A 23,004-nucleotide genomic window follows, 5' to 3' on the forward strand; every position below is an offset into this window, starting at 1 on the left:
TCTATTATAACTATTGTCAAATGGCATTTTAATTTTTTGAAACCCATTAATCTAACCAAAGTGAATGTTAAGTTCTTTAAAAGTAAAAACCACTTTGGGATTAGTACAACATAAAGAAAGCACTACAGCCAAAGAGTTATAACCAAGGCATTGACTTTAGAATCAAACAAGAACGACTTGAGTCTCAGTATCCACCTCTTCCTAGCATGTAACCTCATTGTTATCATCTGTGAATTGGGGATATCAACTAGATAATAATAATAATACATATTCTAAGTTTATGCATAGAATTTGTAAGGTGCTTAACACAGTACTTGTCACAAAGTATTTGCTAAGTCAGCTTTAGTTGTTATAATAATAATTCTTCCACATTTACAGATCGTCTCACTCATCACAGGTATCAATAAAATTTGGTAAATGAATTAATGAATGAATGATACCAGAATGTAATTATCTCTTGTATGCTTCTTTTATGGCATAAGTAATTTGAGAAATTCAGTAAGCATTGCTCCTATCATCAGAATAAATTTTAGGGCACAGGAAACTAAGGCAAAGACATAATTTTCATAAAGCCAAATGCAGATAGAGATAGAAACAAAGATACCCAAAAATAAAAGGCATTTGCTTTAAATCCCTCCAATTAATATATTTTTCATGGTTGCATTTATCAAATAGGCTGATTATCGCCTTAACACGTAGTAGGATGCCTCTGATGGTATTTGGTAAGAGTAAAAAGTGGAACAGAACACTATTGTGGGCTGCAATGCTCATGAGAGAGATTTATCCTGGGGGCAGTCTCTGGACAGATTGTGTTCCTGAGACCCATTTGTGGAGAGAAAGCAGGGTGGGCCTGAAATGTTATGTTTACTTTTCCTGCAAGAGTGAGAGAAGGACAGGATAAATAAATACTGGGACCCAGAGCAGGCACTGCCAGTGTCTTATAGAAGAAATAACTGAAGAAGCTATATCAATATTTGGCTGAGAATCACCCTGGATTTACTAACTCTGAAATATCCATGAACCTACTCATATTTCCCGTGTTATTATTTCCTCCAGTTGTGCTGCCCAGGTTCAGGCCCTTGTCACTTTTCACCTGAAATGTTGTCAAACCTTCTGAAGTGAGGTCTTAGCAGCTGATCTCTAGGGCTTTCCTCCACTTGCCAGCCAACAAGTGTCACCTTCAAAGGCAGACTCCTTTAGCTCAAGCCACTGCCTCAGATCTCTTTAGCTATTCATTCTTTTCAAGATCCAATGAAACCCCCTAATTTTGGTATAAATTGGGCTCTAATTAATCTTTTTAGTTTTATCGACTCACACCCCCCCCCACCAACTTTAGAGTCACCCTTAATTCTGGTTATATTAAATCACCCATAGTTTCCCAAGGAGGCCATTAAGTCTTACATCCATGTCTTTGCTTAAGTTATTCTTTCTTTTCAGAATGCTTTTCTCGACCTCACTGAACTATTATACATGAGTTATGTGAACAACAAAAGCTTGCCTTTTCTGTAGTCTTCCATACATTCCCATTTCCCATTCTGAATGAATCATTTGCTTTGTTAAGATTCCACTGCCCTTATTTCCTATGTTCACACCTACGTTATTGTAGGTTAGGTTAATTAGTTACTTATGAATTTCTGATGTCTCTAATTAGTGAGTTCTTTGATTTTGAGGTTTTAGTTTCCTTCATCATCACTTGTCTAGGATTTAGCACACTTTCATGGTCTTATAAATATTTGCTGAATAACTGGAGGAATTTAGGATGGAGGCAGAGCAAAGATAGGACTAAAGAAGTGTTTCCTCAATGTCTTTAGTTGTATAAGTTACGAAAACTGAGTATGAACTGAGAAGTGAATCAATTCCTTCACAGATCAGTTTATATACATCTCACAGACTCAGATTTAAAGAGATATTTCTGGATGTATTTTATGTAAAAATATTGGTTTAACATATGCAAATATCTACCAGAAAAAAAATAAAAATATAAAACTATCAACGTTTCCTATGTGATTCTTTTAATCACTTCCCATATTTTTCCAACTTGTCTAAAGAATGACATTTTCCTGAGGGGGAAAAAAAAATAAAAATAGATCATTATGAACAAAACTGCAGAATTTTGGTAATAAAACATCTGAATTTTAATACAATTGTGGTTTAAAGCCATTATTAAGTACTCTGAGATACCACCATGGGGCAATTATCAGTCTCTCATTAAGGCTTCTATTTATAATTTTGGGTATTAAGAAGCATGTCAGATATGATCCATCTCTAAAATTCAAATGAAAAAACTGAAAAATAACTTCCATGGTGATGAACAGTGATAGTTTCCCCAAAGGTGGTCTGTGAAATTTTTCAGAGGAAATGAGTTTGCTATGGAGAAGTTGAATTAAGAAAGACTGATTTAAACTATTAAGAAATTAAGTTTCTGGAATTTTTTAGCATGTACATATATCTTCTGTGAAGTCTTATTGATTAAAGTAAGACAGTCCCAGTAAAATTTTGGGAAAGACAATGATATGTTATTATATCAGTACTTGAAATGAGAGTCAGTTACTATAATAAATAAAAACCAGCATTCCAAAATATAGTATAGAGTACAGCAATAGAGTCTAAAAACACCTGCCTTTGTACTTCTCTAATTAAAAGTCACGAGTCTAGCAAATGTGTTTTTATTAAACAGTTCCATGAGCTTTTTCATTACCTCTGTTATATTTCTAGACTTTCTAGCTGACTGTGGTGCATACAATTGTTGGTGAGTGAAGCAAAGGTTAAGTGTGTATGACACAGATGAGCCCTGAGATTAAGGATATGCTATGAAATGCATGTGGACATTCATGATTTAAGCCAATGAACTGTGGCCTGAAATGATGTCACACGAAGCAGAGCAGTAAGTGGAAGGTTAAACCTACTTGCATCTCGGCTCATTAAACGCAGTTAAAGTGCAAATCCCCTCATTCTGACAGTAGTGATCACAAGGGTTCTCTTTCTGGTCACAGCGCTGACTTTTAAACCCCACAGAGCATCTGCAGAATTTCAGTAAAATACAGCTAAATAAAGCAGCTAACTTTTTACTTTTTGCCAAATATGTTTCAAATGTATTTCATACAGAGATGGTAACATACGAATAACATTTTTCTCCTGTATGCTCTCTTCTCTCACACACACTCATCATATGCTACTCTGACGAGGTGGGGTACAAAAAGCAGACTTGGGTCTTATGTGGACATCATCCTTCTAGTCAAGCAATGGTGAAAGAAAATTCAACATAGAGACCCCATAAGCCGAATGGTTTTATTTCAAGTTGTCCATTTGGACAACCAGGAATTTGGATGGAAAAAATATTAAATTCCAGATTTTCTCAGGAGCAGAGAATCTCCAACACTTTCCAAATGTTTAGAAACCCAGATTCGAGCCAATGTATTCTAGAGGAGCAAGGGGCTGAAAAGGCTTACATAACACGACACTCTAAACCTGATACAAACATCAAATAGCATTTTACGCTTGAAAAAAATACCTCAAATTCTTTTGAAAAGAATGGCCTCAAATACTAAAGTATTCGTAAATATGATTATGTCTGGGTTTCACATATCTGAACACGGTCAATAAAATTAGAACAATTTTCCCTGACGTTTCCAAGTTCAAAGATCTATGAATGTCTGAAATGGATATGATGCTAAGAACTGAATGAACTCTTCTTTATGAAATCACTAGCAAATTGATGAACGAGGAGATTCTGTACCACATGAACCAATGAAGGACAATAGCTGATTAGAGATGTCCATGAAACATCCCTCTAAAATGTATTATCCCCAAGAAAGGAGAACAATGGAGCAGAGATTCCATGTACATACAAAGTCATAACATTAAATGCCCACGTTATATAATACTCACAGACACACAGGTACATTTGTCTCAGGGTCCAGCTGGCATGTGCCACCATTGTAACAGTAGCCATCACATAACTGACAGCTAGAGGCAATCTTTCCATTAGTGCAGCTGCAACAACCGAGAAAAAACACACAACTTATTGTTACTGGCATAATTATGGTTGAAAGCTGATGCAAACTCTCTGCACATGATAATATTCATCGTAGAGGGGTAATGCAGTGGCTGGCTAAAAAAATTTTCCGAAAGACAGACTTGCTGAAGGCAGATTATACGTATAATATATACATGTATATATTATACATACATACATATTATACACAGATTATATATATATATATATATATATATATATATATATATATATATATACGTATGTATACATATTTATATATTTATATATTTATATATACAATGATGACACATACATTTTTTCTTTTGGTAATTTGCAACCCATTTGCTTAATATAAAAGTTAAATACAGCTAGATATATATATGTGAAAAATATCCTCTAATGTCTGTCACTTAAACTTCAAGGAGACATTTGCATCAATATCTTATTCCTTTTTCACATAATTAAAATTCGGTTAGATCGGTATGATTATAAGTCACATGATCAAATACTCTGGAAGCAAATGCTTCAGCTATTCCTTCTAACCTGGAAAAAATGGTCCAAAGAACTGTTACGAGTTTTAGAGTCCACATTTTATAAGAAAATACAGGATTATCCTGTAGACACTTGTATCTCACAATTTCTTTTTGAATATGCATTATACTGAATGCATATTCATTATTTTCTAACAGAAAACAAACATGGAGTAGTTCATTGCTAAAATAAACAGTAATATTAGAATAACAATATGCAATACAGCAACAAAGTAATGAGGTAGGCTTACTTGGTAAACTGATGGAAATTACTTTAATTTACAGCACATTACATGTCTAGGATAAGAATAAACAACACTATGGCTATTTCTACATGGGAAACACAAGTGTAACAATAATAGAAGAAACATAAATTTCTTATTTGCCATGTTATATTTTTAAATACATATATACAATTAGATTGAACATTAAAAATTGTTGGGGGAACAGAGAGAAAAATGCATCGACATTCCAAATTATCAAGGGACCTCTTCTATTAGATGCATGGTAATAGAATCATACATGCCTTGGCTCACATCTGAATTACAGTAGATCTTGCCAATATTCTGATTATGAGATCATGTTAGTACGAGGTGTTATGAAGCAATCAATGGTATCACAATAACTCTGAACATAACCTTGACAAAGAAATCAGGCTGCAATATAATTGATTGATCACTGTGATCCTTTCCATGATGGATGTCTATTGCAGTACATTCATCACAGGATAACTCCCAATGATAGGTTAGATGCCTCAAATAATTGGTTGGCAAGCTTGTAGTTCACTTATTTATACATATCTATTTGACATCATGTGGCTGGTAGCTCTGTAGAAATGCACTAACCCACTTATCACTTTTCTAGGTGTTTAATTTAAAGATATTTTTAGGAGTCTGGATTGTAAACTCACATTTCTTTTCAAGATGAAGAGAAGCACTAGATGTGAAATGGACATATGTGAAAGTGGAACCAAACATGGGGAGGTAGGCACTGGTTTAAAGTTTCTGAGATTTAACAGAGAATATCACATCCTTTGAAATCTATTAATGGCATTCAAATATGGATGAGTCAAGCATGCATTTAGTAATATTGGTGTCTGATATGCTAAATGGCTCGGGGAGACCCTTTCTTGCCTTCCATGTCTAACCTCCTTGAAAATCAAAGAACAGAAAGCTATAGTTTCTTGTTCCATCAAAGGGACAAAATCAGAGAGAAAAAGTAACTCATTATACATTAAACGATTTCCCATAAGAAAGAAAACTATACATGGAATATCAGTTTTAAAAGAGAAAAAATAATTCTAATTTTATATTTCTACTTCCAAGAGTAATAAAAGATGTTTCGTTTTTCTCCTGAAGACTTTATTTGAATTCTAAATTGAGACAGAAATTTGTAGATATTTCACTTATGAAATACAAATTATCCATATCATTATAATGCAGTACAGTTCATATTTTAATGCAAGTTTTCATCATAATTTTGTTTCCTAGAGACATATGTGACACACACACAGACACACACACACACACACACACACACATAGTTTGTGATATATCACTTTCCAAAGTTGTTCAGTACATGAAAATAATTCCCATAACAATATCACAAAGGTGTTATTTAGGCTATTCAAAATTATGAGCAAGTCTCTCTTCATCAATATTTACTTAGCTTTCCAGAAGAGAAAAAAGTATGCAATTAGCTCCATTTTAAAGATTATACTCATCATGCTTGACGGGTATCAATTCTAGTTGGCAGCTCATAGGCTGTGTATTAGAAACACACCTGACTATTGAACATCACAAGTATACATAGCGGCATGAATTTTCCTATTTAAAAGATTTATTTTAACTCAGCTGTGATTTTGTTTTAGTATCAGTTCTTTATTTATGAAACAGAGATTCCAATATCACTGTAAACCTCATTTAATGCTAGGATCAAAAGTAACATAGGAATGAAAGCAAAGTTGTCTAGTAAGTTTCAGAATATCCAAAGAATCCTGTTTGTATTGTTATGCTGGTATGTTTTTATATAACCTATCTGATACATCAAGTATTATACTCCTATTTTTAAACTTCTACTATCTATTCATAGTCAGTAACTATTATTTTTACATATATTCTTACAAAAAAGATCTTTTAAGGATTAAGAACTATAATGTTGAACCTCGATAACCTACTTAGGTTACGGGCTCTGGTGTTTCTCGGTTGGCAAAGCCAGTGTTCTCTGAATAGCAGACAGTGCTGAGAGCCAAACATCTTGACCTTCCTTCCTCATATGGAACTTCTCCATGTAATGGAAGCAGAATGTGTGTCTCTGCCTGAGATTTTCTAAGTAGGAAACTGCGGCTCACAGACTTTCTTAGATGATGCTCCATGATTCCTTATGTGAAAGAAATGGGGCTGTAAAGAAGATTCTACAGAACATCCCTGACATGGTACACTAGATGTAAGGGAAAATGCATGCCCACTTATTGAAATAAAGTTTTGTCATGATGAAGTTTCATCACAAAGAACTGATGGTCTTAATAAGCAAACACAATTTGGGTAGTTTATATGAAAATGAATTTTGCTTTTATGTTCTTATCAAAGGCATATATTTATAATTAGTCGTATGTTCAATTACTTTACTTAAATAAACTATGTACTTTCAAATGCACCAATTTGAGGGTTTGAGTAAACGTCATTTATGATGATAGCACAAATCATATTTAGAGTAAATTCTAAAATGAGAGTAAATAAAAAAGAAAAAAAATTGATGATGTATGTAATAAAATTTTATTGGACCTTGTTTGGCAAAGCAAAATAACTCAGGGCCAGTACTGTCACAGAGCTGCTGCAGCGGAAGCTGTAGCATGAACACTTTAAGGCAAGCTTTTCTGTCTCATATTATCATTTATTATACCTCTGAGAAAGGCAAGTGATAAGAGTCCAGTTCTTTATAAATCCTTCTTTTAAAAGGATTAAAAGAAGCTGTTAAAAGAAGTTTGGAATGAGGATTGGTCTCTGACCTCCATGGCATCAATTTGTTTCATGATAGAAACTGAGTATCATTCCCCTTTAGCTGTCATGTTCTATTTTCCATTCACCTAACCTTAAAGCCAAAGGGCAAAAGACAATGTAACCGAAGTGTAATTTGGGCATTATGTTTTAGTTGCTTCCTAGGAAATATTATTCCTTCTTATTTTGGACCATAATGTTCAAAGTCAAATACAAAAACAAAATATGTTTCCATTAGACAGGTCTTTTGCTTCTCCCCAAAAGGATCATTTTCTAACAACAGAAAAGCAAACACTCACTGTTGATAATAATAATGAAACAATTAAAAGCCTGAGATAATTCTAACTTAGCAATATCACATATAGTTTTCTGAAGGTAACATTTCACTATTTCTTTCTTTCTATTAGGAATATTCTATATAGGGAATGACCTGACCATATTACATGCTGAATTTTTGTGTTCCCCAGACGTATATAATAGGTGTTTAATAAGTGTAGATTTGATATAAATGAATCGAACTTCATCTCTAGACACACACACACACACACACACACACACAAACACACATACATACACACACAAAGAGGATGTAAAAGAGTATTAAATTGGGTTGCCATATAAAATTTTAGAATAAAAATAATTTCCATTGTTTTCAGTTTATTGATGGACTGCTATGCCCTTTTGAGGTCAAATGTTTTTATAAATAAAGCTGGATGTCCACTTACTTGCAAAATATATCGTCACTGTCTTTATTTACAATGCAGTGTCCCCCATGGCACCTTGTACATTTGTCAACCTCACATTTTGGTCCTTCATAGCGTGTTGGACAGACACATTCAACACTTCCATCATCCCCAATGGTACAGGATTCGGAATTCACACAGTAGTGGTGACATACGTCTAAGAATAATGCACAACAGAAAAATGAATATTACAAGATGTTTTACTTCAGTCATTAACTGTTACCATTTTATTTAATATTTAAAAATGGTCAATCAATAGGTAGATTAATTTACAGAAGCAGCTTGTAATTACATGTAACTATAATTCTCTAATAATGCTATTGATTCCTTCTTTTGCCTGAGTTGGGCACCATTTCACGTGGCTAAGAGGAGATGTGTTATATTGCTGTAACACTAGCTGATAAACTCTTTTGTTTCTGAATTTTAAAGTTTAACAAGTTCCCTTAGCTTTCTTTCTAGTGAGCAATAGTACTGTTATTCTGAAATGAGCAGAAATGCTCAAGATTTCTTTAGCTGTCATTTATCATTGCCTCTCCCTGCCCGTTTTCATCCACAGAACAGGGTATGTGTGGTAAGCAGAAGACTTCTACCTCTGCACCTGGCCTTAGTGTGATGGAAAGAAGCCCCCATCTACACAATCCAGAACAGTTCTAAGTATTTCCAAACACCTGTGTAGGTGAGGAGACAACCTGTGCTTCTCATGAAACTCCAAGAGAAAAGTGGACTGGGAAACTCACTGATCTCTCATGGGTGGGAAGTGATAACGTAAATTTAAGCTCTCGCCCCGCTCCTAGGTGAGAAGCTAACTGCCCCACCAGTCAGAGGGAAAAAGCTCCCTGCGTTCTGAGCCTTTTGTTTTGAAAGATATTTCTTACTGAGCATTACATACAATTTTCTCAGCTACAAAGGAAGACATCCTCAAATATTTACTTCTCTATTTCCTGAATGTGAGCAATAAAAGATCATTTAATATAATAACCACACTAACTCTGTAATTATACATTCCACCTCACTCTTTTCAAAAGCAGACAATTCTATATGTATGTTTATATATGTACATTATAATTTACTACTTTCAAAATATTGAAATTCATAATACAAACAATTTTATGCAAAATAACTAATAAAGTCGATCCCAGACTTTGTGCTTAGAAACTGCAATTTCCGTTTAGCTATCTAATTGTTAAGTAATGTTAAATGAGATTACTTGAGATGAAAATCACAATTTATAAACTTCAACCTGCTGTAAGACAATCATAAGTGGATGAGGTAAATTAAAACATAATTTATTATTCTCCTTTTTGTATATTTACCGAACCCTTTATTAAATCAGACAGAAATTAAATTTATTGACCGGCTTGCTTCATATTAATGGAAATTTATTTCATGCAATTTCATGCTTGCCCTTGCATTATACCAAGTCCCACATTGAGATTCAATGCTTAAATCTGTTAATATGGGTTTTGGCTATATTTAAGAAAGGCAGTACTTTCAAAAGGTGAGAGACTTGGAGGTCTAAAAGTTAAGTCAACGTTTGCATCTGTCCATTATGGTGTCTGTTTGTAGTTATTCGAGGCTTGGGAAGAAAATGTATTAGCAACAGTCTATATGATCATCTAGTACCATCTCCTTTTAATGCAGAAATCTCTAACGAACAATTTTCATCAGTTATGTTACTAGATACCTTTTATTAGAGTAAGTTATTTTAACATTGCCCCAGTTGCCTTACATTTCATCTTTTTGTCCTGGTTCAGTTGATGCGACATAGAAGTTGGCTGAGGTACCTTTCCAATATCTTCATATTATGTCTTTATTCAGAGGTTTACATAGTGGATAGTTCATTAGATACCTGTAGGGACTTATTTGCAAATGCACATTCCACTGCCCTTCGCTGTCGCCTACCACCCAACCCTAGATTCTAATTCATAAATCTGAAATTGGGCCCAGATGATTCTCATGGGAAAAACTGAGGAACTAGAATTTGGAAACTAGGGTGTCTAAGAAATGATCTGGAGATACTTTTACTGATTAGCAAAGAAATGACACCGTCTAATAGTTGTAAATTAACTGGATTTGACTGACACAGCTTATTTCTTGACTATATTTGTGAACCCTAACTAAAATGTAATTTGTAATCTAAAATCTTGAACTATTTTGTTTGCATAACCCTATTGGTGAAAAAGCCTGAGAAACTAGGAAAAAAACCAAAAAAAAACGGGGTTAACATTCTGAGGGTTGATGATTGCCCTATACACGCTGTAGCAAGGAATAGTTCACATTTACCTAGAGTGCTAAAGGACAAGGTTAAAAACATATCTATAATTTACTAATTATAAGTAATTTTGATATATAAATTAAATCTGATTTAGAGTAAGATTAAAAAGATGTGAGAATATACACAACTCCTAAATAATCAAGGGGATACAAATTAACACTTCAAAGATATACCATTGCACATCCACCAAACTGACTGCAAATAGCACAGACTCTCATACACTACCAGTTGGAATATAAATTGGTTCAACCAATGTGGAAAACAATTGACATTATCCACTAAATTGGAACATGCTCACACCTTATACCCTAGCATTTCTATTCTTAATATAGAGGGAAAAGTATACGTATGTGCACAAGAACATGTACATGACATGAACAACGACCTTTTTTCAGAAATAGATAAAACTGGAAATAATCCAAATGTCCATCACAGGAAGAATGGATGAACTGTGTTTCATTCATACAATGGAATATAAATATACATAGACACATAAATGAAAAATGAAACATGGATAAATCACACAGAAATAATATTGAGAGAAAAAAACTGGACACAAAAATAATCTACTACTTTTTTATTTATATAAAGTTCAAAAGGCAAAACGAACCTATGGCTCTAGAAATCAAAAAAGAGATATCTATGGGAAGAAGAGAAGGGCTAGTGATCAAGCCTATCAGGGGATACCTCGGGTACTGATAGTGTTTCGTCATGAACTGAGTGTTGGTTGCACTGGTTTGTAAACCTGGTGATAATTTATTGAACTATACACTTGTGATTTTAAACTTTTCAATGTATATTGCATACTTCAATAGAAAGTTTTATTTAACCCAATGGCATATAAGCTACAATTAGAATATTTTAGAAATTCTGGAAAATTTGCTAACTAGGCGAAATAGTTTTTCTCTTTACAGACACTACTTTTTAAAAGGATTTCATGCTCCATGTTTTATGCTTTAAAGGAAATTCTTCACACTTTAATGCACTCAATATTTTTTCATAGCATGTGGGACGAACATTATTCAATGCAATTGATTGACCTCATGGCATCAAAATGGAATCCAAAGAATGTAAAATAAGTGTTTGTTTGAGAGAGAATTGTGAAATAAACATATATTAGAATTTGCACTTTAATAAATAATTCTAAATTGCATGCTGTTAAGCCATGATACTTTTTCCCTTTAAAAAGAACACTTTCTCTATAAATATTCAAATGAAAGACATTTCATTTTTCTCAGTTCACGTGCTTAGCACTCTATGCTAAGTTGAAGTTCAGGGACAGAGAGTTGCTCACTATACTCTGGTCCTGCCATAGTTGTTACTCAATTCTCCTTCTTGTGAAAATTTTCTGACTATTAGGCTTGAGATGTGGAGCTCATGGAAGTTGTTGTTATACGTTTGGCTGGATTGTTTTCTGTATCACTATTAGAATTTTAGTCCCTAACACTTTGAATGTATTATATTCTATGTTCCTTTCCTCCTTCCCTCCCTCCATCCCTATATCCTCTCCTTTCTCCTTTCTCTCTTTCTCTCTTCCTCTCTTTCTCCATTTTTCTCCCCCCTCTGTCTCTCTGTCTCTCGTCTCTCTGTCTCTCTCTCTCTATCTCTCCCCTTTTCCCCTCCTTCCTTCCTGTCCTCTCTCTCTCCCTTTCTTGTCTTTCCTTTAAACCTTCACTATTTATTCAATTCCAACTCCAAGATTCCTGAACACAAGAAAAGGTAGATCTTACTTAATAAGGGACTTTGGCATGTGATATTTAAACTACCACATAAGCATTGGATACTTGTAAATTGGAAGGCAAAAATAATTATTTCAAGTGCTCCTCTCTTTTATTTCATGTATAGTCATGACACATACTATGTGCAAATCCAGGAAAGAGTTGCAAACATCTGTTGGTGCTGTCTGTTTCTAAACTGGGTGACTCAACCCAAGTTCATGTTCTCTGCAACTGCCTCAATATCATGACAGCAATGTGTAATACGCTGTAGAAATGCAACCCATTTCTCTCTCATTCTCTTCTCAGCTATAATCCACTTGGAATTACAAGCTTCTATGTATAATATATACTGTATGTTCATCAGTGTCACATCTCCATATCTCTCAAATAATTACATATTTAACTAAGTATCTCTCCAGCTATTTATGTAATAAAAGGAATACTTTCATTAACATTTCTCAATCCAGCAGAAATCTAACAAAGGATGAAGAGGAACAGTATATGAGAAGGCTCCTTTTGTTTGCAGTTGCTTGCTTTGGTTCTACGGATTCTGCTCTGAGCTAACAAGCTCTGAAATAAGAAGTTTAGTAGTCACTACAAAAACACTTTTCTTATTGAAGAACACTGAAAAACAGTTGCTCCATAAATTTTACCAATTTAAGCAGCAAGAAGGATTTAAAACTATTTTGAAAGTAATCTTTCCATAAGATATATTTTCTTAAATAAAACATATCAACATTTTTATTAATGACTCATTTTATTAATGACTCATTTATCTCTATGACTATCAATTATTTGTATGAACTTTGCAGAAGTTTTGTAGCATTCTGCTGTTTATAATGTTTCACCTTTGACCAAGTGAAATATTGCTGATTATGAAGCAGTAGACAAATCTAAATATAAAACTTAATTGCTTCCAAAAAAAAAAGTTAGCGATGTGTTGGTTGGTTAACACTGAAGTGTGCAGCTAAGGGACTGTCTTCTCTTTTCTGACACACAGACATAGGCACAGATACACACACACACGTGCACACACACACACACACACACAAACAACAATGTATGTTTTCTTCAAATTTTAAATTTGACTTAATTTAAACTGAAAGACAGTTAAAAAAAAGTTGTAGAATAAAAGAAAACAGGTTTGAAGAAAATGGATGATAGACCTTTTGATTAAGGGGTCAGAATAGGGAAAGGATTGAAGATAGAAGAGAGGAATTAAAGACTGACAATAAAAGAGCATAGCAACATTTGCCAGTAAGTGTTCAGCAGGAAGAGTCTGAATTTATGGAAAGAAAAGCTGGTGGAACAACATGGCTGATTCTCACTTTGAGCAACACGAGTACTTTAACCATGACAACAAAATGAAGGTGGTGGATCCATCACTGATTATTTGTTGTGGACATACATGTGCCTTATGGTATAGTGGGAGCTGTGGGAAGAGTGCAGAAATTAAAGAGAGGACACCATGACTCAGACAGAAGATGACCCACATGAAAGTTGAAAACAAGAAGCAAAAAGAAACCAAAACTGATCTAAATAATGTCCACTGTAGCAAGACTCTACGTATGTTACTACCAACACAATCTTTCTTTCATGGAACTTGCTGTGTCATAAATTTGGAACATTTTACAACCTTGAATAGCATAACGATTGGGATGTTCTGCATATGATAAGAAGGAACAATAATGAAATGTAATTAATCTGTACTAAGAAAGTAGAGATTACCATGAAAGTATATAATAGCACTTTATACTCACAATATAAAAAATGTTATAACCTCTATAGGATAATTACACTAAGAACTACAGACATAGAAGCACCAACACAATCATGTAATCTAGGACAAGGATGGTTACATAATTACAGAGTATTCATATGGTAATTAGGTAGACAGTAACAGGAGGAAAAGTGAATGGCTGTTTTCTGCAACAGAAATGAAATACTTTTCAAGGGAGATCATCATTGCACTCTGTCTCTCTCTTTCTTTTTCTCTTTTTCTATTACTCCTTTTGAAGCAACTAGAAATACACGCATATACAGTTCTTTCTTTAATCTTTTTACAGTATATTAATAGACTGCATAAAATATATGCATGCATGAGTTTATATACAGATTTATGAATATTCATGGGGAACCAGATGTCTGTAAAATCTCTAGTTGCATATAACACCTTTCCCAAATATTTCTTTCCATTGAAAGGTAATTGCCAAGACTGTTTAGCTCTTAACTCAAATTTGCCACTGTGTCAGTCATAGTTAATGCAGTGTGAAATTTACTTAAAGAGAAGAAAACCAAAGTAAAATAATACCACCTAAACAGGAGATGAAGACACTTGGTAAGAATAATGGGGAGCATGGAGAATCTTTAATTAGTAATACAAGATTGGTTATACAGGGGAGAAAAAATCTTACAATTACACATATGTCTAGGAATTGTTCTACTTCACTGAATTTTGACCTGGACTTAAAAAAAAAAAAAAAAAAATAAGTGAATTGACTTTAAGATTCATAATTTAAGTAAGCATTTGATAATTTGGGACTGCACACACACAGAAAAACAATAAATGAAAAGTAGGTCTGGATTACTTTCCCAAAGAAGACTAGGTAAATTCCACAATGCATACAAAGCCCCAGACATTCTGTCACTGACTCCAGTTTCAGTGCAATTCACACTCCTCCTTCACTGCCTCTTAATTGTGTCCCAGGAGCAATAGGTTCTATGGAATCTGCTAATATTCTCCCTGCAGGGAGGTTTATGGCTGCTTTCATGTATGTATGAAATGTAGAACAATTTCCAGGGCAGCCTACAGTATTTTGTGTACTTTTGATGAATACTTATACCAGGGTGACATAATAAGAAAAACACAAAAACATTGGTGAGGATATGAGGATCTTGGAGGTTAAATTCAATCCTTTCTCTGGTTAACGATGTAATCTCATGTGAGTTACTCGACTGATTTTTACAAGACACACTTTGGTCATCTTTGAACAGAGGCGGTGTTACTAAACATACCTAAGAAAATGTTAAGACTCCCTTCTCACCCACCGATCCTCAATAATGTCCTTTATAGCATCACGGCCAACAAGAGCCTGATTTGAGGAAAATGATGGAAATTATTATGCTGATGATAAACAGTCATTTTTAGCTATCTTCTACATGCCAGGCACATGTGTTTATAGTCTCATGCATTACATGGTATTATCCTCATTATGTAGGTGAATAAACTGAGCCACAGAGAGGTTATACATCCTGTCAAAGATCACACAAGAATAAGTGGGAGAACTAAAATTCAAACACAAATAAGCCTAAATGTAGAGAATAAACTCTTATTTTTTCTTTTTTCAATAATTCACACATTTGCTTAGGGAAAAAAAAAGAAAGTAATTTTGAATATATTTGGCATTCTCTTTCCTTTATGTGTATCTAAAATTGAATTTGCCCCATCTACATAGATATCTGAGGGTTTAACCACCAGTCAGAATGTTAAAGGACCCTGTGGCAGGCTCAGGAGAGCCGACCTGATGCCCCTAGGACCTGCAATAAATCAGAGTTCAGGAACTCTAGCCGGACTTCCACCCCTCATTCATTTCACATTTCACATGTCATTCTCAGCCTCTCATCCCAAACCAAGATAGGGATTTGCCTCTCTAGCCACTGATAATTGTTTACAGCACTGGGTTCTCTTTCTTGAAGAGAATTCTTAACCATCCATGTGATCTACTCATTATTAGGCAGGATCAACTCTGGGTCCCTCCAGACAAGTGACTCAAAAATAACAGACAAGACATCACAAAGTAATACATGCTTGAAGTGTTACCACTTATTGACATCTATTTGAAAAGTTTTCCAGAAAAGTTCTAAGATTCTTAAATTTGTTAACAAGAGTGATTGTGGCCATTCCTTCTCTCCAGTCAATTTTTCATCTAGCATGTCTTAGGAGGCAAAAGAGATAAAGTAACTCATATAAATTTGCTTAGAAATTTATGATTGTTGTCCTTGAAGGATTATATAAGGAGAAAGAAAAACAGATTTAAGAAATATTACAATTTATTATTTTTTACATCCTCAAATGTTATACGGAGTTTAAGATATTTTAATAATTAAACTTACTGCATAGTTCTTAATATATCACCCAATTTCAGAACTGAGTTTCATAAAGTAGGCAAATATTTAATCCAGTATGCCAATTAAATATTCACTAGGGAAACATGTGTGCAAAACTCTGATTAGAGCTGATAAATTTTCATCAGGAAAGCATGTCTAAGAAAATTAGCATTTTCTAATTTATTACTAAAAATAGAAATATATCCCAACTATTTCTATAGAAAAAAGTGAAAAATTTTAAAGAATAAAATTGATTCTGAGCAAACAGTGCCATCTCCGAGTAACCAGGTAGAAGGAAAATGTAAAATTCAGAAAACTAAGATGTCAAAACTTTGATTTCAGTGACTCATGTGAGGTGAGATTTAAAGAATATCAGCATTTACATTTTTAACTGACTGTTATTTCAAAATGCCTATTAACAATATGGCATTGATACTTTTAGGAATAGTCAAACATTACCTCATAAAACTATCATGGCAATGTTTTTCGCAAAGATCTTAGAAACCTATATAACTTTTGTTTATAAATAATGTTCTGAGTTGATTATTCCTCTACTTTTAAAGCAATTGGCTATAAAAGGTTTTAGCAACTAACTACAACGTGATAATCATTTGAGACTTGTAAGCAACCTGACTTGCGAAATATGGTTTATCAGATGAGGCTACTTGAAAATCACATAAGTGAATAAGCATAGATGGATTACAAAAGAATGAAAATGAAGCATGCACATGTAAGTGGTACCTCTCTGACCATAAACAAGTTGTTTACCATATGTATGCCCTAATTTCTCTATGAGGCCATTGACTGCATACTAAAACTCAATTAATTTCAGCCTAATAACATTTATTAATACCTAGTATGCTAATAGTAACTGTCGTGGTATGTTGCTCATGTCCTCAGAGTGCCTATACTTTGATGGAACCCTTAGGGCTCACATGGTTGGGGAAAAAGTCAAGATCAATACAAGATTTTAGTTTATCAATACATGGCACACATTTTTTAAGGGACAAGTCAGAGCGCAAACAGTAAGTCATTTTTAGAAAATGGGAGTTTCAGAAGTCATAGGAGGTGAATAATTCTGGATAAGAGGTAATCATGGAAAAGAACATCTCTGAATCAGTTCTCCTTCCATGACTCTGGGTGGTGAACACACAATGTGATACATACATGATGTATTATAGAAATGCATACTTGAAACCTAAGTAATTTCACTAACCATTATCAGCCCACTAAATTTAATTTAAAAAAGAGCATGTCTGATGGGACTATCATGAAGAAAAGTTATTGTCATTATGTTGTAGCCTTACAGATGTCCCACCTCATCCTACTGGGAGAATCTGAGGCCATCCTAGACAAACTCACATAGTTCCTTGTGCATAAATTCCTCTCTCTCTCCTTCCCTCTCTCCTGTCTTCCCTCCCTCTGTCTCTTCCCTCTTCTATTCTTCCATTCTTACTTACTTCTTCTGAGTTACTCACTTAAAATCCAAATATCAAAGTAATGATTTCTGATATACTTAGATGTACCTTACTTCTAGTCTTCCTTCAATATATTACCTTACAGAATACATAATATATATGTATCTCTCTATCTATACATCAATATTGACCTATAGAGAGAGGTTTCTACACCTCCCCCTATAGCAAGAAGAAAAGTAGCAAATTATACAGAAGTGATTACTATTTAATTGGAGTTCACCTAAACATTGAGAAAGTTACCTTGAAAAGGTTATGTAGCAGAGGAATATGTAGCAAACTATAAAAGATTTCTCCTGGTTAAATGTACAAGTATTTTTTCAGCCAGACATGTATGAATAAAACAGATAATTTTTATATAACAATCAGCTTCCCACTTTACTAAGACTTTCACAATAATCCAAAGATGGCAGAGAATCACTTTAAATGTATTATTAGTTAGCAGGATTTAACCTTTACCATGATTAGAAGTATGTGTTATATTACTATAATTAATAAACAAAATAATTTAATCATAGATTCCATTTAGAAAGATTATTTTCTTTGAAAAAAATCCTCGTACATTGTTTCAACCTTAAAGTGACGAGATTAAGTCATTACTCTTTTATGCACACAGAGTATAAAAAAATTCTGTAGCAAGAAACGTTTGATAACTAATGTGTTTTGTTTCTGCAAGCCCTGACCCTCCTCTCCATGCATACAGTAATTAGGTTCCTAATTTACCCTGCTTTATTTTTCATCATCTCATTTCTCACCACCTGACATCCAACATGTTTTTGTGTTATTTATAAGTACTAAAAGGTACTATGAGAGCAGTTTTGTTTTATCCATGATTAAATTCCAAGCTTCGGTGGCTGGCACATATTAGATACTTTAATAATATTTGTTGGATTAATGAACGACCATGGCTCTTTGTAAAGCAGAGTACTTTCAGAAGGCAGAGAACAAGAGTCATACTGTTGATTTTTTTTTTTTTTTTTTTTTTTAGTTTTAAAATTGCAAAGGCAGTTATAAGTTTACTTAAATATGAGATCAGTTTAGACTAGTTTTACCTACTCCTGAAACAACCTGAAGTTTGCCAGGTCATGTATCTGTATGTTCAGATGGGGAGAGGAAGGTGGTAGACGGAAGATTAAAATCAGATGGGAAGCAAAGATGGATGCCATCAAGTTCCAATAAAAGAGCCCTTGGGTATTTGGTGCCTGCGTGAACACACACTTAGTTGTTGGATCAATGAACCAGCTACCAGACACTCAGGGCTCTTACGTGAATGAAAAATGTGACCTGCTAAATTCCCAGAAATGGGGCATTACATTGAGTTAAACTAAACTTTTCAGCTTCCAATAGGTTTAATTTTGTAGTTAGTCTAAACTGTGTGTGGAATTAAACCTATTCAAGAAACTTTTTCCCCCAGCGCCCTGATCTACTTACATTCATGTGACTCAATGTAGAATTCCATTCTAAATTCATGGATCATTTCAGAAATTATTTTAAAAAAGCATCTCAGATCATATCCATGAATACTATAAAATTACTAGATTAATTTTTATTCAAATTATGTATTACCTAAAATATTATTATACATATTATAAATAATAGGTACTCAAAATATCTATCAAAATGATTTTAAAAATTGCATTTGATTTTAATATTGACAAAGGACTCTTCTTATAGATTATCTCACTTGAAACTCCCAACTCTTGAGAAGCATATAATTATAATTATCATTATTTTTGTTTACAAATAATGTAATTGAGTTTTACTTGTGATGATGAAAATAATTTGAAAATCCAAAGTTGTAGAATACTATTTCTTAACCACAAATTCATCACCTCTAAAACCCAATATTTCTTCCTCAAATTTGGATTCTAGCTTGACCAATTTCAGGAGAGTAAGCTTAGAGTGTATATTCAATGAAGTTTCAGAAACTCACTGAAATTATATGCAAAACATTTTATGTATTTGTTTTATTTAAATAAGTGATTCTTAAGAGGACCAGAAGGCTATATTGCTTTCCTATTTAAGGAGCACACTGAAATCTAGAATTGAAAAATTCCAGCTTCATTTAAGTTATTCATGGTCTGGAAGCTACCAAGGAAGTGACCTGAATTCTTGGTCTCAGATGATAATTGAGTGGTCAGTTAAATAAGGTACCATTCATTACATGACCATATACACAACGATTAGATGTTTTTACCACTATGTTGATTGTTTATATCAATTGATTTTCAAGGAAAGCTTGCCCTCAGATCATTGTCATATAGATTTTTCTCAGTTCTCAAAACTAACAAATAAAGTACAGATTATTTCATCAAATTGGAAGTTAGATCATACTACTACCATAGATTTAGTCACGGTTCTTCAAGTGGTAATGAAGCTCTAAAATTCAAATTTCGCTACCTGAACTTTAGATTAATCACCTAGTGGTATTCTGAAAAGAGTGATATTCTGTTTTTTAATGCGCTATACTTAAGATGTATCTGATTCTTTGGTGGCAACTCCCATTAAATAGGTTTTTTTCCTAATAGTTTTTTTCATATAATTAAGCATCTTTGTTATGACAAATTATTGGCTATCTCCCTTTTATTTAAACTTTGCTCTTTTGAGTGTTACTTTGCTAGAAATCAATGGATTTTAAAATACATTCATTTATTTAAATCAAACTTATAATTATATATTTTTTGCATTCATGAGAATGAAACTGTAAAAATACGTACAATTATGAATGCATTGTTTGATTTAAGCCAAAATCTGCTTTTTTTAAATTTAGTGGGTTACATAACCATAGGGTAAATTAGAAATTTTCCCTCCTTTCTATGGTCTTTTGGACTCCAGGACTCAGAAGCCACACATTTCAATTTTGAAGTTTTTTGTTGTTATCGTTTTTCACCTCAAGAGCTGTTGATGGCATACTGACTCTGTTGCTATTTTTGTCAATAATCAGGATATAGACAAAGTGTTTCTAGCTGTATATTACTACCAACAGAGGTTGTATCTTTTTCATAAAACAGAATAATACCAGTTTATAGTGATGCGATATTTAATCATGTTAACTATACGATAAGGATATTATTTTATTATTTTATTTTCTTCCATTTAAACCATTTAAAGATTCCTGACTCATGACATTTTTTCAAAACATGTCAGTTAACATCCCAAATTTGAATAAAGCACTGTGTTTTAAAGTTACTGTTGAAGTTACTGTAGAATTTTTTTTTTTCAATAATATTGGCAGATGCAATTAACGAGAAACAATTTGCTTGGCTTGAGGTATCCCTCAAGTAAATATTTTTGTTCAATGTGTGTGTCTGTATGTGCATAATTTATGTACTATGTTGTTTTTGAATACCCAATTCTGTTTGCAGATTCTTATTTATGAATCTATTCAGTTAACACTAAGAAGAGTGGAATCACTATCATGAATAGCTTTTATTCACGCGAAGCCTTGCTATTTATTCATTTCTCTATTTATTCATTTAGTTTTGATAAGGGGTCCCAATTGGGCATGTTCAGTTTATTCTGATACAAATTCCTTTTTACACACGTACTAACCCTGAATTGTGTGACACGTTATTGTCTACTTTCAATTAAATTGTTTAAAATCTGCCTTTCATTGTCTTTCATATTATTTTGTATATTCACTCTTGATTAGTTGGAAAAAGAAGAGTAAATACCTATAGGTAGTGCTAATGTGGCAAAAAAGGAGAAAATTAAACCATTTACACTTGGCATGATTAATGGGTGTGGCACACTTTCAAGAGTACTGTGAGATTAGGGTTGTCTTAAAATAAAGTGAAGTGTCATGAAAAAAGTTGCTGCTATGATGCCAGCAAGAGTAATAAAGCATTCTTAAAGCTTTTTTTTCCCTCAGTAATGCTCATTGAAATTATTAAACATCATTACTAAAATGCCAAGTGTTAGGTACATGACATAGAGATAAAAGTTCATCTATAGTTAACTTTACAAACATATCGCTGGAATTTGAAACTTAATCATGTAGAAAAATAGCAGTATGCTTCTAAAGAGTATGGAATAAAGTCCATTTCTGATCTTTCTCTGGTCCTTCCTTACTATATAACTCTAAGTTGCAGCTTTGTCTGGCTTTAATCTGAAAATGATATGCCTTTTGTTTGTTTATTCACCAAAAATTATGTAGGGCAAGTGTCTTCCAAGAGCTTTGATATTGATGTATTCCCAAAGCCTAGAATAATAAATGATATCCATAAGTGTTCAATGTATGTTAATTGAATAATATAATTTTAATAATAAAAATATGTACTTTGACTCACATATGAAAACTATCTGCTTGGAAAGATTTACGTCAGTTTCCAATAAACTCTTTTATATAAGAAGATTTTCCCTAAATCTCTTCCCTCTTATTATGATTTTTAGATTTCCTTTAAATGAAGGCATAATGTTATAGTAAAAATCTATTTTTTAATAATTCTATCTTACTACTATATTAAAATTGTGTTCAACAATACTTTTATAATTCTGAAAATGTCCTTTAAATTATAGAGTAAAATAATAAAATTATTACATTTTCTAACCCTTAGCTCACCATTCTTTGTTATGGTCACATGAATGTATTTAATTTTCTTCACACTTATTAATTGAAATCTAATTCTATTTTTACATTTTTTTTTCAAACTGAACACAAAAGAACATTTCTCATGGAGTATGGATTTAATGAGCTGGTAATTAAAGGTGGTCCAGCATTCAGGCCCTGCCTTTTGAGTGGGATCTTGTCAGAGCACAGAAAAAAAAAAAAAAAAAAAAAATTGGGACTCGCCAGATGAAAGGGGGGTGCTTGTATTTTGTTTACATCTATTCACATACTTAATACTATCTACTAAGTCCAGGCCTTGAGTTAACGCCCAAGATTGCTGAGGTAAGCAAAAAACCATGGCCTGTTTCATATTCTAGAAGGGTAGCGTCAAGAACATGACTGACAAATTTTCTAGGACAAACGGAATTCAAGAAGACAAAGTGGGGGAATAAGAGAGGCTTAACAGACATGAAGAACCAGGTGTAAAGAAAAGAGTTTGAACAATTAAAGAGGGGCACATTTTGGAGATGATGAGCAAGTGTTCAAGGTTAGAAGGAAGAGCACCTGAGGAATTGTGTTGTAGTAATCCAGGCAAGAAATGATAAGACCTGAAT

The 23,004-nt window shown here is 33.4% G+C and overlaps 1 protein-coding gene across 4 annotated transcripts in view; it reads right to left on the bottom strand.

The window, feature by feature from the left end:
• LRP1B (LDL receptor related protein 1B) overlaps window positions 1–23,004 on the bottom strand; it is a 1,798,389-nt gene that overhangs the window by 34,452 nt on the left and 1,740,933 nt on the right. For 3 of the 4 annotated variants that reach the window (XM_074335786.1, XM_074335779.1, XM_074335774.1), the window contains 3 exons: window positions 8,249–8,423; window positions 3,889–3,993; window positions 2,907–3,020 (listed from right to left, as the gene is read on the bottom strand). In XM_074335786.1, the coding sequence (XP_074191887.1) occupies window positions 2,907–3,020; window positions 3,889–3,993; window positions 8,249–8,423 (394 nt within the window). The remainder of the gene's footprint in view (window positions 1–2,906; window positions 3,021–3,888; window positions 3,994–8,248; window positions 8,424–23,004) is intronic. The other variant, XM_074335783.1, reaches the window with a different exon arrangement.

This window comes from Rhinolophus sinicus, linkage group LG01 (genome assembly GCF_036562045.2).
Source record: "Rhinolophus sinicus isolate RSC01 linkage group LG01, ASM3656204v1, whole genome shotgun sequence".
Taxonomy (NCBI): Eukaryota; Metazoa; Chordata; class Mammalia; order Chiroptera; family Rhinolophidae; genus Rhinolophus; species Rhinolophus sinicus.